At 36.8% G+C, this 17,420-nt stretch overlaps 1 protein-coding gene across 1 annotated transcript; it reads left to right on the forward strand.

Moving 5' to 3' along the window:
* The first annotated feature begins 1,628 nt into the window (after nucleotides 1-1,628).
* LOC146003118 (bridging integrator 3-like) lies at nucleotides 1,629-14,970 on the forward strand. Its single transcript, XM_083141294.1, has 4 exons — nucleotides 1,629-1,836; nucleotides 7,581-7,688; nucleotides 11,627-11,801; nucleotides 14,250-14,970. Exons 1-4 carry the CDS (start codon nucleotides 1,829-1,831, stop codon nucleotides 14,763-14,765), a joined length of 807 nt encoding a protein of 268 aa, XP_082997420.1. The 5' UTR covers nucleotides 1,629-1,828; the 3' UTR covers nucleotides 14,766-14,970.
* Nucleotides 14,971-17,420: the final 2,450 nt, after the last annotated feature.

Below are 17,420 nucleotides of genomic sequence, written 5' to 3' on the forward strand. Positions count from 1 at the left end.
TATGAAAAAAAAAATCTCGTGAGTCCGTTGTGCTGATGGTAATGAAAGTAGTCTCTCAACCTTTGCATTATGACCTGTAATGGCAAACAAATATTCAGCAATTACCGTAATTGAAATGGTTCCAGAAATTTCATCTTGGGTAGTTTTTAGTTTAATTACAGGGTGTCTACCAAAATAACAAATCCAAAATTCTTGAAATTTTCAGGATTTTTCTTTACGTTTATTTTTCGTTTTTGTTTACCTAAGTAGGGGGGTCGAATAAATAAAGGTTAAGTTGGAAATTAGCAATTAAAAAAATAATATTTAATAAGAAAATCCTACCAAAAGGCTGGTTAAAATGAAAACTACAGCAGTATACAACAAGAGATTTAGACCTATTTTATCTATTAATGCATTCTGGACTGCATTTTGCAGACTAGAGAGTCTCTGGCGTTTGAACTCACAGCCAGTATAATCTTATGTGTGGCTCGTGTTCTTGTCCCTATATGTTTGTGATTGTCTCTTCATCTATCTTATCTTATGGCCATTCATCCTCATCTTCGCAACTAGCCAAAGGGGCAGAAAGGTTAAGTAAAATAAACTAAATCCACTAATCAGTCATTGGGATAGCAAAAATTCTTGACCACACGTCAAGTGGTTGACTTTTTATTGACTTCTTGACCTACTACCTTTATTTTTTCTTGATTTTCACGACTTTCTTGACTATTAGACACACTAAGTAACTTCGTTCTCTAAACCCCTGCTTTAGAATCAAAATAATGAATAAGAATGGGAAACACTTTGTTTCATCAATATAAACCCCAAGGCAAGAAATTACCCTCAGGCATTGAACGGTCGCATCATTAGAATGTGGCCCCAAATCTTTTCTTCAATAGTTGCTTCCGTTTTTCCGTTTCTCCTCTAACAGGACAAAATTTTCTTTGCTTTTTCGGCAATGACTGAAGCAAAATAAATGTCACTATTGAGTTTGGGAGCGCAGTCCATAGACTTATAACTTGCATGATTTGTCTTTGTTAAACTGAAATACGTATTTAGCCTAATTTTATTTTGTGACGCTCAAAATATAGGGTATTTATGACATTTTTTAAATTCCTCCCGGACGCCGGACACAAGGCTAAAATGTAGGACATATCCGGGAAAACCCGGACGTCTGGTAACCCTATGTGCGGGACAGACTTTTTTCATCGGGACGGGAATTTTTTAAATCCAGACATTCGGCACGGGAAAAATTAGCCATTTCCCGACTAAGCCGGGAAATTTTCGGGACGGAAAATGTTCGAAATTTCACGTAGCTCAGAAAATCTCGAGTTCTAGACGTCATTTTCAACTTAAGTGATTGGTTTTGCATTTCTGGAATAAAGACAAACAATTTCCGATAAGTTTCAGCATAGGTTCCAGACACTTGAAATGCAGAAAGCGTCGAGAATTAACAACTTTTTAAAAATGACCAATCGGTATTTCCCGACTGCTCGGGATCTCGAAAAGTCATTTCCCCAAGATTGTTTTCCCCCGATCCTAGAAAACAGGCAGGGACAAATTGTTGACCTATACTTGTGCATCCCACTGTACACTCGCCTTACTTGTAAGGCAGTTTGTTTCTTTATACAGTGTATTTGTAAAATATTGTACGACAAGAGAGTACGACTACGACCTCTAACTTTACACTTAACAGTTTCGTAATTCTTTGAGTTGTGTAATAATTTTGATGTTAGGCAAGCGTGTGATGAATTATCAGTTTTTCAAGAACCATTAATGTTTTGAATAAATAAATAAGCATGTGTGTGACTTAAAACAGTTGACATCTAAAAGGACTGCTTGATCATTTACGATGACTTGGTAAGTGTAACAGATTAAGAGGTTCATCTAATTGCAGCTTCCCATTTCACATTAATTACTGACGACGATTGATTCTTATGCCAAATTGTTTTACATTCGTTTTACTTTCAGAAAATGTTAATATTTAAGATTATGATAATGTAAATTCTGAAGATCAGGCACATTTCTCTGTTGGAGAAAACGGCTTGTTACACAAGATTTCATAGATAAATCCTTTCGATTGAAAAACGACCCAAGTTCCAATTGTTTAATTCCAAATTAATCATGGTATACATGACATTTTTTGCATGGTTGTTTTTTATTTATGTCCGTTAACACATACGTCGCTGTGTTTGTGATTACTTATTGCGTGCATTCTGGAGAACGTTTTTTTCTTTTCGTATACTCCTACATAATTATTTGTTTGGGAGCATACATTCATTTTCTGTATGGGTATGGACTGCTGCTGCCATCTACTTCATGTGCCTGGGGAGGTATTATATCGCTAATTGCGGTAAAAATTTACTATTCCACAAACACATGTAACTTCTTCGTTTCGTCAATTTTAACATTTGTACTTACCTATGCTCATTATTTATCGCAAGATCTATCATTTCACAACAAAATATACATATTCCTGATATACTACGACCCCAAATTTTAACTATGTCTGCCTAACCTAACCTAACTTTCCTGTGAATGGTGCGTGACCTATACGTCCATGGTTCTACACTTTTGAAGCACATAACTGGTGAAGAGACGTTTTTATTCAAAGGAACTGAATCACTGTTTTCAAACTTACCTGTAAATAAAATCCGCATTCCACATGCTCTTATCAATACACACACGGTTTCTGTACAATTTCAAAGCATGGACACGTGTAACTACCCTCCTTCGGCAGAACACCAAATTCCATCAATTTGTTAACCAAACCACGACCATCCTCTTCTACACTCCACTTATATAACTGTAGCACATTAACAATCTTTTCATTCCTCTCCGCCATTCTGCCACGACCAATGCTGTGAACCAAAGAGAATTGCTCTGAACAGCGGAACATACGTTGATCGTCATTTCTTCACATCATCAAACATGGTTCCTATGTTTCTCTATGGGGAATCATCGTGATAATTAACGTTATTTTACAAGTTCTACAACTGAATGTGCAATTTAAACGTTACCCCCAAATATTATGTGCATTTACGTAAGTATGGCTGCATATTTAGTGAGTATAACAACTAGTAAACTAATTATACAATATCTGTATATTGTAAATTCTTACCCCTATCTGCTTTGCTGAACATTCTTGAAGGTGTATTGACGTTTTTTTTTATGAAAGTAATTTCAATTTTTCACATTACAAGTACTTCTTTATTTGCATTGTTTCGTTTGCGTAAGAAACAGTATGGCACGTACACCTTCGTAGATCATCGCGCATCATGCTTGTGTTTTGTTGTGGCAGTGTTTCCAACCTTCATAACCCAAACAATACTTTTCAAGTGGATTTTTTTTTAAAGCTTTGCATTATTTTACGAACAAAATTTTAACTATGCTTGCTTAACCTAACCTTGCCGGAGATGGTTCGTGGGGCTACCCATTTTTCAAGAACCCAATTACAAAATCCAGTGGATCTTCCACACCCGGTATGAATTTCACCACGCATCCACGACACTGTCATCTTTTCGGAAAACAATGGCATGGTTGGAACCCCTGAAATCGACAAAACACAAGCACGATGTTCGATAATCTACGGAGGTGTATGCGCCAAAGGCTATTGTGCGTCGGAGAATTACTTTTCAACAAAAATAATGAATTTCTGCTATGATACATTCCTACATGACAGAAAACACCTTCCAGATGTTAGACAGGAACTTATTACCATAAGTAGTTTCTTGTGTAAAAATGAAGAAATCTTTGTGGAATAGTTAATTATTACCAATCATAATTTCTCAGCTAAATAATACCCAGTGAAGTTTTTTAACTTCTAATGAGTTTCTCCAAACTTCAAACTTACTTCCTCAATCATTTCCAGTATTCTAAAGCACTTCCTAACACTGCTAGCAAAAAAAGTCATTAAACATTTGGAACAGATTGATTGTTATGCTCTACTTGCTCTTCTGTGGAGAGTAACCTGTCTTTCCTCGATCTGTTACTTGTCTTTGTTACTTCCCCAGGCAAGTGATCATCATAACACTTAAAAAAAAAACTAACAATGTGGTTCAATCAAATTAAAGAAATACAGAGCATTCCCTGACATTCGCTTTGAGACTGCGGAAGCGGCCCAGTGTCAGCACTTGTCAATCCCACCGAACGGGGTCCGCGACAGTCAGTAGAGTCGGCTATTAAAATTACAGTTTTCATATTGTGTACGAACCTGGACTACAGAAGGTGTTGAAAATGATGTCCCTCTGCTTGCAACACATTCCTGGCAACTCCGAAGGAAATTGGCATTCACACGTGCAAGTTCGTCTACTGTAATTCTCCCGATTTCTCGCACAATACTCTCTTTTAACTCACGGATGGTGTGCGGATTGTCTTTGTATACTTTATTCTTTAGATTTCGCCATGAATAAAAATCGGGGGACCTAGAGGGTTTTTGAAACTTCCGTTTTTTTATGAGAGGTGGAGGATAGATTTCCGAGGAGACTATTCTATCCTTTGACCTATCTCATTGAGTTTTTTCTCAGTAAGTACGCGTGGGTTTTTCTATCCACTTTCAATCAGAACTGACCCTGTTACTCTAAACTTTTTTATGAGGTTTAATATAGTGGTCCTATGTGGAACGGGAATACCAGGAAATTTTGTTGCAAAATGTCTCACTTCTCCACAATTCCTCTTTCCGAAGTAATACTCTACAAGATAAATCCTTTGTTGTAATGTAAACTTTTGTGGTGCCATATTAAGCCACAATCTTCAGACACATGGACACGACACAACACAACTTCCAAGGGAGGATTATACTGGCGTCAGTCTGCAACATCAACAGAAAGGGAAAGAGAGCAAAGGCAGGGAGAGTGAAAGAAACAGACTATAGCGTGCGACTGTCGCGGACCCCATTCACCGGGAAAGACGAGCGCTGACGCTGGGCTGCTTGCCGCCAAGTCTCGTAGCGAATGTCGGGGAATGCTCTGTAGAATAACTACCATATTTTTACCATGGATATTAGGGGAAAACTCAGTTCTTTTATCTCGATGATACCCAGACGTTCAGTTTAAAAATATATAAGGAGACATTTATTTTGTGGATTAAATATATACAAAGAATTATATAAGAAATAACCCCCACATAAGAAATGACAGTAATAATTTACAATACCGGACCATTCCGTAATTTCTATCCTAGTTCTTGTACTCACAAAATACGTATTCCAGATTAATTATCTGAGGTTAACATCTGGGAGGTGACTTGTAGAAATTGTTCATTAACGTGTAGAAGTTGTAAAATAAGTTTCACAATTTTTGCAATCATTCTCCGTATACAAGCATGGGAATCATGTTTGGTGATATGAACAATTGACGTTCACAATCAATTGCAGGTTACGAAAATGGCATCTTCAGTGAAGAAATTTTGCCGATATAGTGCTACGAAAATAACATTTTTTATCAGTCCGTGATCGCAATTGGCCCACAAACTATTCTTGGATAGCCCCACAAACCATTCTTGGTAAGGTTAGGTTAGGCAAACATGGTTAAAATTTGGGGTTGTAGAACCAACCATGCACGGGTACCCCACAAACCATTCACGGTAAGGTTAGGTTAGGGAAACATAGTTAAAATTTGGGGTCGTATTAATATCAGGAATATATTAACTTTGTTCTAAAACGTAAAATATTGCAATAAACATATTTTTCGTGGAGAAATCCAGGGTTTCTGTTACGATCACGGACCACTCAATTTCGCTTATTTTGCAACTTCTACAGGTGACCCCCAAATTTTAACTTCAGATTCGTGACTAGGAGGCCTCAATTAGTGAGTATGCGAAATATTACAAAAATCGGGAAGGAATCTGGTATTGTAAATTTGCTCCGAAATGACGTGATCCTCTTTAATTGAAACACTCTTATATATATAAGAGGTTCGTACACTGGCCTAGACCAGCAGTACTAGTTCAAAAATGTATCTAGCTTGTCACTAGCATACATGACATGTTTCTCTAATTCCCTCCCCTTCTTGTTTATAATAAAATTGCCACGCAAAAATAGACTAAACTTGATTGAAAATACAAGTACAACTAATAATAATAATGCGCTGTTCTTGAAATTATATAAAAACAAAACTGTTATGATTCTTTTTCCACCCTGTCACTGTCCCTTTAATCCCAGATTAAATAAAAACCCGACCCTTGATAGTGTCGAATCTACAAATTTAAACTAATATTTTCGTGCAATAAGTTACTTGGCTATTCGCCAACAGACAGACATATACTTGAAATTAAATGTCTCTTTTTTGCCTCGGAGACAACGTTTCTCTAAGAATATTACCAAATGTCCACTGAAAGCTAAGTGTTGGCTTGTCACCAAACTAATCCAGAAAAATGTGTGGACTTATCTATGTATTTCGATGAAAGCAAATGATTGATCCGTGACCGCCAGCCATTTGACTAGCCCAGCCACTCTACTGGCACCGAGAGAACCTTCCAAAAGTCTCCCCTCTTGCCCAAAAACTCTTTAAGAATGCTAACCCCGCTTTTCAGTCAGGTCCCTTTATATAGGCGATTCAAAAACAGACCCGAAAACTGGAATTTTTCACCCTCACAGGTTGGAAGGTACAAGTATTTGAAACTAACCGCCTTCTGCAAGCTGACTTTCACCGTCACGTAGTCCAGCCCTACAGCAGTTTGCATTGGAAACTGCATAAAAGAGAAGTATAGCTGTCACTAAAAAAAAATAACATTGAACATACATAAAAGCTAATAATAAAAAAGGATCATGTAGTGATTCTATCATTACATGATATAACACTTTTTTAAGGCCGTAAATACACCTCAATGATTACTGCTTCTTGCATCTCGATTCTAATAGATTCACACTCATTTCAAAACTCATTCTCGCTCACACCTTTGTGAAAAACATCCACCATATGGAATCCGATATAATACTCTGCACTGAAATAAAGAATATTAATACAAATTGTATTTACGTTCATGCATGAGCAATGATGTTGTGTGAACTTCCATACTTTTGAGAGAAAAGTGCACTTGAGGAACATTAATTTCAATATCATAACTTGCTGCAATTTTAAAAACATGTCCATTATGTACCTTGGTAGTATCCCCTTCTATTATTTCTGCTTTTTAAAGCAAGAGGAAAGCAATATATATATATATACACACTTTAATGCTGCCTTCATGGTGTAACTAGAATCAACATGAACTTGTTAATAATTTTCTTAGCCAGGTGCATACTTATTAAATTTGGATATTGGATTTTTCCTATTTTGGTTCAGTTTTCTGTTATCTTTGACAATGATGAATGGTGGTTAGGTGAATTTGATAAATGTTTCTCATATCTAACCTACAGTGTAACATGGGAGAGAGCCAAAGTAGTGAGAGAAAAAACCTAACGAAAAAATACAAAAATGCCTTTTGTGCAATATTAATCAAAATAGGCATGCTATAAATAAGTATTATTAAGCTCAAAACAGCCAAGTTAAAACATTAAAACCATGTTTTAATACAAAATAATAAAATAAAGCAAATTTTAAAAAAATGTGCATTCTACTTATAAATGATATTTTTCTCACAATATTTCTTCTGTTTGATTTTAGGAATCCTCGAAAAAAGAATTTTCTCACAATAAAACCATCTTCCATTCCACAAGTATGTTCCAAAGCAGAGGAGAGAGACCTTGAACTTATCTTCAATAAGCTACAACAGTGAGTATAATAATGTTGAAAGATCAGTATTATAATTTTACCCAAAATTATATTTAAGATGTACATGGTATATCCTGACAAAGCCAAAATCAAGAAAAATGGCAAATGTGTCCTGATTAACAAGATTTTACTGTATACTTTACTTTATGTTGTCATGTGTCTGCGTGGCTGTGAAAATAAAATTAACTACAAGTCGTCATACTGCACTACACAATTTACCTTGACATTTACTCTTATACAGGGTGTCATTTTAATGGCGCCCACGGACCACGGAAACGTATAGAGGACATCAAAACAAACAACATTTCTCAGTAACATTTTTCTCGTTGGTGCATCATTTCGATGCTACAGTCGTTCAAAAAAGCCCGTTTTGCCACCTGAATGCTGGCAACCACACACTACGTTTGATTGCATTTGTGACGTCATATCCCGTCCTGAAGCGATGCTTCCCAGGGTTGCCAGGAACACTCATATTCTGTGAAATATGACATAGCTACAATCAGCCACATTATGTACCGTAAAAGAAAACGAGAAAACACGTTCTTTAACCTAACAGGAAGTAAACAAACGACTCGAAAACTGGTAGAAATAAAACAGAATTCAAGTGGAAGTGGTCATATGGAATTTTGTCTCAGCTTACATGTCAAATGTTTGCAAATCTAGTTACCAAGTTGGCATCTACAAGTTAGTCTATCCACTTCGTCCTTCTGATACTAGTTGTCTGTGACACACTGAACAGATGACAAAATAGTAATGAAAGAACTCAAAATTCCAAAGGTAAGCAACACATAATATAATGTATATGCAGGGCATTATGAGGCAAGTGACAAAAATGGTTGAAAAAACAGGGATATAAGTAGTAGTAATACAAGCTCTCCGATGACTCTGTTTATCTATGCACTGGATACACATGTAATGTAATAGTTTGCAACTGTGAACAGGACAGCATATTCGCTACTGATCCATAATTAGATTGTTACTGTGGTTGTACGTGTTTTAGCCGTAATGTAACAACGTGAACCTCGGATACTTCCGTTATCAGCACAAAAGTACCACAAGGCATCTGGACACAAACCTGTAGATATCAACCTTGCAATGAGATTTACAAATATTTGACATGTAACTGGGCGTAAACAGCCACATGTAAGCTGTAAGTCCAATAAAATGTATTGTTGTTGATATTTGACATGTAGGCTGAGACAAAATCTGATATTGACACTTCATTTTGAATACGTTTTTACCATTTCTCATCGTTGGTTCACTTCCCCTTCCCCTGAGATGACTGCTGACCTTCTGGCTGGTAGGCTATGATGTTCGGTCTACTGGACGCGTTTCTCGCTTCGTTTTACACTTAATCATGTGGTGGTAGTTTGTCAATTTTCACAAAACTTGTGTGTTCCTTGCAACCCTGCCGTGCGCTGTTTCGCCGCAGGATATGACATCACAGATACGATCAAATGTTGTGTTGGGTTGCCAGCATCCAGGCAGCAAAACAGTCCTTTTTGAACGGCTGTAGCGGCGAAATGATGCACCAACGAGAAAAATGTTACTGAGAAAAGTTGTTTGTTTTGATGTCCTCTATACGAATCTGTGGTCCGTGGGCGCCATTAAAATGACACCCTGTATAAAGTTACTTACATGCTAAATCTCTATCACAAAACATCAAATTTTCGTCGAACCTTACTTGTAAATACCCTGTAGCAAGTTTTTTTGAAACTAGAGAAATTTCTGTAAAAAATTAAATTGGCCGAAGGTTCAGTGCCATCTCGAAAGTGAAACCTTAAAGATGGAGTGTCAGAACATAAGATGAAGATCAAATATCTCCATTATTTGTGTTTTCCATATCCTGGAACCAATTTTGTATTATGTAAAACATTGAAATCTGTCACTTAAAAAATTCAACATAATTCTGGAGTGGGTACTCTGGGTCAACGACCCCTTGATTGATTTTAGACCATTATTAGTATGCCAAATAATCGGAGTTTGATAAATCAGGATGTTACTTAAAATAATTAACATCATTCTGTGTCTTTCCTGGCATTCTTTTCATGCTGTTGTGGAGTGTCTGTATTCATTTGCAAGAAACCTTCAGGTTTTTCTGCTTCATACTAGGATAACATACATACTTTACCTACTTTACCTCACAATTACACATCTCTGTGAGCTAAAAACAACAGAAGTGGACGCCCCAAAGGGGCTGTTACCGACGAAAACATAAAAAAAGTCCACAAAATAATTTTAAATGATCGTAAAGTGAAGTTGATCGAGATAGCTGAGATTATTACATAGCGTTGTTGGAGCGTATAAAGGATGAAATCACGAAAAAACGGCCCCATTTGAAGAAGAAAAAAGTGCTGTTTCATCAAGACAATGCACCGTGTCACAAATCAATGAAAACGATGGCAAAATTATATGAATTAGACTACGAATTGCTTCCCCATCCACCATATTCTCCAGATCTGGCCCCCAGTGACTTTTTCCTGTTTGCAGACCTTAAAAGAATGCTCGCTGGAAAGAAATTTAGCACTGATGAAGAGGTAATCGCCAAAACTGAGGCCTATTTTGAGGCTAAAGAGAAATCGTACTATAAAAATGGCATCGAAAAATTGTATGACCGCTATAATCGTTGTATCGCCCTCAAAGGCAACTATATTGAATAATAAAATCGAATTTTGTCAAAAAAATATTTTTTACTATGTTAGGCTACGAACTTTTCAGCCCAACTGTTAAATACATATTTATGTATGAAGCTGAAATCAGTTATATTTTATATTATCTTTGTGCATCATGGCACGTAGACTCGAAAAATTCAGTTTTTATTTTCCATATTTGTACATATATTAGGTTTTGGCTCATATTTTAGTTATTTTTACATATTATTTCCATATTTCAGAACATTTCTCAACATATATTCCATATTCACGCAATAAGTATATGTCCCTGTGTCACCGAAAGAGTTGGGTGAATTTCTTGCGAATAACTGACAAATTTGAAATATACTCCCATTACTTCTTGTGATATTGAACGCAGTTTTAGTCAATATAAATCCATGTCAAGAGAAAACAGAAGGAAATTAACGTTCGAACACTTGCAACAAAATTTTGTTATTCATTGTTTTGTTAACAGAAAATGCTAACACATTTTGTGTTGTTTTACAGTTAATGTTGATGTAAGCGTACTGTATTTTATGTAGCTCATGTGGTGTCTTATATTATTCAAAAGGTATTTTTTTACAATTTTAAGTCCATATTTAACTCCATATTTTGGTGAAGATAACTAAATATGTATTTACATATAGCCAATAGCACATTTTTACTACATATAAATCAGTTCCTTGTTTATAACCAAATCAACAATTCCACTCTTAATGAATTCTGAGAGCAAATCAATCAAATTTGAAATGACTTGGAAAAATTGTTATTTGAACTGTTAGGTGAACATGATGGGATGATAGTGATTATTATAATTTAAATATATAATCTACATTTGTAAAAGCAAGTTTTAGTTATTCAAACAAGACCGAAGTTAGTGTTATGATAGGTAATATTGTGTGCACTAATAAACTAGGAATTTGAGTATCAAACTGTTTTGTGAATTCATTTTCTTTCCTAAATTTAATTTTTCTTACCAATTTGTATCTTATGTAAAATCTGATAGAAAAAATACATTGAACACATTCAATATATTTGTTATTCTCTTAGAAAAAAGAAATTGCCACGTTTTAGAGTTTTTAAAAAAATATTATACATTTTGATAGTTCATATTTCTTATACAAAGTTTTTGCTCATATCTGTTTCAGATCATATGTAAAATGGAGTTAAATTCAATAAATGAATTAAAAAGAAAGAATGCCAAGGGTTTGCATACACCATGATACAATTTAAGTTTTAAAAAATATTATCCCGGTTAAGGGTTAAAGAATTACAACTGTTTTTCAGCGTTGAAGAATCCACAAGGAAGATATACAAGGAAACCAAGAAATACGAGGATGAAATTTCAAGCCTTAATAAAGTAGAACAGAAAGTGGCCAGCGACCTGAGCAACAGTCCATTGTGCTATCAAAATGCGGAACTTAGGCAGCTCGTGGAAGAATACTATTCAGTGTCCAGTCAGGTACGTACTTGCACTATTGTTTATTTATGCACCCAATAGAACATGATATGTTGTAGAAAACCAGGAACAAAATAAACTTCAATGTTATTTTTCTAGTTCATGTGGAACTCTCCAGAAAAGAGGAAGAAACTGGGAATAAAAGAGTTCACTAAATGCTTTGTTACAGGTTGGCTAGAGATGTTAATATTTTTTTCTATTTTATCTGGATGTTCTAGGCATATTTAGCAATTCACACGGATAAATAAACAATGTGTTGCATGTTAATTTTCATCAAGGTTCTTTAATGTTTTCATAACCCTTCTTTAATATTTATTTTCAGCATTGCTTCAATAATAAAAATGCCATAGTCAAGTTCGACAGCAGTGTTTACACTTTATAATATAGATACTTTTGTTTGAAGAGGTTCAACAGAATACAAGGTGCATCCAGTAACGAAGAACAAACTGCGGAAAGTGGCCATACAGGCAGTGCTAGTGATTGCTTTCTTATCACATTCAGTTTCTTTCTTGACTTTTTAGTGGAGATCTACAGATGGGGGACAAAATAATACGAACACCTGTGAAATTAGAGAAAATCTTTATTAATATGGGGTTGGATCACCCTGTGACTGAAGTACACTTTGTATGCGACGTGGGATGGACACATAGAGGTCATGCACAATGTTTAAGGGAATATGGAGCCATTCTTCCTCCAGAGCAGTCTCCAATTCCGAAAGTGTGGCTGGAGGCGGACTTCGAGCACGCAGTTTGGACTCCGAATATCGCCACAAATGTTTTATAATGTTCAAGTCAGGAGACTGTGGGGGCCATTCAAGATGTCCTACGTCATCGTCATGTTCTTCGAACCATGTTTGGACAGACCCAGTAGTGTGGATAGGACCGTTGTCGTCTTGAAAAAGCGGCCGCTCCCCAGGAAATAAAATATGGACAGAAGGATGGAGATGATCCCCCATAATGCTCCGATAATGATTGGCGTTGATCTTCCCATGCAGAAAAACAAGTGGGCCCACACCGTGCCAAGATATCGCACCCCATACCATAATGGACCCACATCCATGCTTCACAGTCGGCAAGAAGCAGTCAGGATGAAACGCATCTCGTGGCGTTCTCCACACATAAACGCGCCCGATGGTCTGAAATAACGTGAATGTTGATTCATCAGACCAGATGACTTGTTGCCACTGCCGTGGGGACTAAATTCTGTGAGCTCTGCACCATTGGCGTAGCTTGACAGCATTACGTGATGTCACCAACGGCTTACGAATTGCCACTCTGCCATGAATGTTTGCAGCATGGAGTTCCCTTTTGACAGTTTTGGTTGAAATGGGGTCCTGGAGATGCTTGTCCATTTCAGATGTTATCTCAGATAACGATTGCTTGTGCTTTCGGGCCACTATGCGCTTCAACACCCTCCTATCCCGAGCAGCAAGCTTTGTCTTTCGTCCACTGTTGTGCTTTGAAGACGCCATCTTACCTGGTGTTGTGTACGCTGTCATAACGGCTGATACTGTGTTCCTTGCACAATCCACAGGGTTTGCGGTTTCCATCACCGTGGCTCCAGCTGAACGTGCTCCAACAATCATGCCTCTTTGGAACTCTGTCAGGTCTGACATTGCAGCGTCTCTTGAGAGCGTACGATAGACGCATGCACCACCAATGACTGCAGTTGACAGACTAATACCTCCCCCTTCACGGCCACTAGGTGGCAGACTTCAGTGCCAGGTGGTGCTGCTGTACTGCCGGTGTGAAATGTGGCATACTTTTCACAGGTGTTCGTATTATTTTGTCCCCCATCTGTATGTGTATAGTGCTGTTCTACAAAAAAATATTTGTTTTGTTATATGGATTTACAATGGATGTGAAAAATCAGTCATGCCACGTATCATGTGCAGCCAGCTTTAAACAAATGAGGCGAGATTTTTATCACTTCAAATGTCCCTAAATATTGCCCTAAAACAAACAGAAATGACCTGTCAATAATATAAATTTGAAAGTAATAAATTGTGCATTCTTCATGGGGCAAACTGTTAATGTAAGATTAAAAAACAAGAAAAAGAAGTTAAAAGTATGAAATTTGATTTGATTTTTATTATTTAGGATTGCTTTTCTGCCACTTTTGGCTAATTGCGACAATGAGGATGAGTGATGATATCGTGAAATTGATAAAGGAATACTCACAAAGAATACTTGTGCCCTGGCTGGGATTCGAACCTAGAACCGCTGGCAACGAAGCACACTGTACTATTCACTCTGTCACGGAGATTGGTGCAAATTTAAAAATATATTGGACTATTTATTTTATTAAATAAAAATTTATAAAAAAGTATATTAAACAGGAATGGTAATTATGTGGAGCAGTAATGCCATGTACACACTTCCATCTCACAGACTCCTTTTTTTATGGCCTCGCATATTAATATAGTATTGTATTTTTTTTTCCATTTTCCAGGTTGGGAACAGTGTACAGGATCTCGTGAAGGTATCCCACAAAACAGTAGTGGAACCAATGAAGAAATTCGGTGGAGAATTTTCCGGTGTACAGGGTGCTTTGAACAAAAGGGAGCAAGCCATTCAAGAGTACATGCGGCTTCAGGCACGTTTGAAAAAGGCGGAGGAAAAAGAGAGGACTGCAACAAATATCGTGAAGATGGAACAGGCTCGGCAAGCTTTAAAAGATGCACATGGTGAACTATCCACAGTAAATGCACAGCTGTTAAGTGAACTACCTCAGTTCCACGAGAAGAGAATTGATTATTTTCAGCCTATACTACAGGCATTAATCCGATCGCAAGTTGAGTACTACGGAAACACAACCAGACTTTTCACTCATTTGGTATCTTCTGCTGGGCAGAAAGGAAGATTAGTTCCAGGACAGCAGTATGAAGAAGATATTCAGAATAAACTTTCATTGATTCGCTCGTTATCAATTGTTCGTCAAGATAGGACATCAACAATAAAAGAATGATATTGAATTGTTTTTGAAGTGAAGGATCAAGGTTTATAACTTCAAATAAATTTTGAATACTTGTGATAATATTGTTGGAAAAATCTACATTGAAAGAGTTACAATGGTGATATAAAATCTGTTATGGCTTTGCAAATTAAGTAATGTATTTGGTTTGATTGTCAATATTTACTATGAATTCTATTGACAATATAGTTTTTACACATGCAAATTATATGCTCATTCTGTAGCTCATCTATACCTACCAACATATATCAACAAAAATTTACAAATACTTCATTTTTAAATAAAAATATATAAATAACTTACGCGAGTAGGAATGTTTCAGAACGACGTTTCGGAAGTCTGTACTACTTCCTTCATCAGGTAATAATATAAAAAAATCTTTAGGTGCCAAACATGGTACCGCGTTGTTAAATCGTAAGTTGAAGATTCAGGTTGAGGATAGAAAAAGTAAAAAACTTACGGTGACAGCATAAAAACGCCGATGGAAGTCTTCGCTGGTTAAAAATTCCCTATATTAAAAACAAAAACCACAACTAAAACAAATAAAAATCGAAGACCTATTACAGTCCCCTAGTGACTTCCGTCAGTGTTGGGTAGGACACATGGACTGTGAGCGCTCCTATCCTGCGTGGAAGGCGAAATCTCCCCACCAGCATTCCCCTCTTACAATCATATACGTCACCATTCCAAGGTGAACTCCCTCTCTTCTTCGACGGCCTTCACAACCTCGGGAGTGACATGAAAACCCTTTTTAGTGTCCGTATTTACTGCTTTATCCCACTTTTTAAGAAAAGCGATCCACCTTTCCTCCAGATTACCATCGTCTCTGTTAAGCTTATTCCTTTTTTCTGTGCATATAAATGCAGTTTCATAAACGTTCCTGTTTAATTTATTCTCCTCTTTCCTAATTACTTCCCTTTTTATAATCCTATGTCCGCTCATTATATGTTCGGATAGGCCTGTTTTAGGTATCCCTTCCTTAATATCTTTATCATGTTCGTTCCATCTAATGCGCATGTTTCTCCCCATCTGCCTTACATATTCATTCCCGCATTCACATTCGATCCGGTATACCCCTTTTTGTTCTTCCAGGTTATCCTTGTCCCTCCTTTTTTTGTACCCAGTAAAATTCTTTTCAATATTTCTAGGGGCCTTCATCCTACATTTTACGTCGTATTTTCTCATTGTTTTTGCAATCTTTTCGGAAACCCCCTTGTAGTAGGGGATTCCGACGAAATGTCCTTCATTACATTCTTCATTATCATATTTTTCTTTTTGATTATTATTTTCATTTACGATAATCTGTCTAGCTTCCCTAGCCATCCTATCTAATTCTCGGATATTATATCCATTCTTCTGACCTACCCTTTTAATCCAGGCGATTTCTCTCTTTTTCATTGCTATTATTGCCTCCCCGATGGCGCAGTGGTAGCGTCGTCGCCTTGTAATCAAGGGGTCCCGGGTTCGATACCCGGTGGAGGCACATAGTGGTTCGGATTCCACTCTAAACTGTAGGTCCAGTCCCGATTAGCCTTACTGTGCATAAAGTGGACTTAAAACACTAAATCAACCAACCAAATCATTGCTATTATTACACAGTCTTTCAGCTTGGATAAAGAAATTAAGGAAAATGTTCAGTTTAACCCCATTGGGGTGTTATGATTTTTTGTTGAGGCACAGTTCGCCTGGCAGTGGTTTATGAAAAACACCGGTTGTAAGCACTTTTTCAGTTCCTGGTGCGACGAGCTACATGACATTCGTTCAACTTATTGATTTAGACCAGACAACAACGACTCAATAACTGAGTCTCAACGATCTTGAAACGTGCTAAATGTCATTAGTTCGAATTATTTGTTTTAAGAAACTTTGCCTGGCAACGCCGGTGACGCGCGCAGCGCACTGCGAAAAAAATTTCTATACCTTTAGGTTTCAAATGGTAATACTTGATTTACAACTAACAATAACCACTATCCATAGTAACAACACTAACCCAATTTACACATGCGAAATTCCCCCCTTCTGAAAAAGAAGAATTAATCATTTAAGCATTTTCACAAACAACCAAATACAAATGAAAGAAAATGTTGGAGTACGCAAATATAAATACAAGAAACAATGAACCTATTTATTGAGTTAAATATTACACGTGTTTCCTGCTTATGAAAGCATAATCAATCAGTCCTTATTGAACTATGAGACGTGAAATAACTGTCGATACGTGATCGAAAAAATTACCATTTTTAGTCATTTAGCATGCACCTTTTATGTTAAATAAAATTGGTTACAAAAGTCCATATTACTTCCTAAAATTGACGTAAAACCAAACTAGGAACATGCTCCTCAATTATTTTGGCATGTACTGTACGTTTCTCGAACGAGAATAGTTCGTTTTATGTGTGCACACAACCTTTTTCAGACATGGCGTCGATGGCCATTTTGTAATTATCGCATGGTTCGTAGCGAGTACTAGTACCGTGTCACATAAGTTCCAACACACGCGAGATAGCTATCTCTTAAACGAACTTTGCGTAACCGTAGGTTCCACGATTTGCGAGAATTTTCTTCTTCTCAAAGTCACTTAAGGAAATTTAGTTTCCTTACCTTGTGTCTCCGGAACGAAGAATCCAGCATGCACGAGTCCACTCCTTA

Source organism: Lepisma saccharinum, chromosome 19, assembly GCF_977018435.1.
Source record: "Lepisma saccharinum chromosome 19, izLepSacc3.1, whole genome shotgun sequence".
NCBI classification, from domain to species: Eukaryota; Metazoa; Arthropoda; class Insecta; order Zygentoma; family Lepismatidae; genus Lepisma; species Lepisma saccharinum.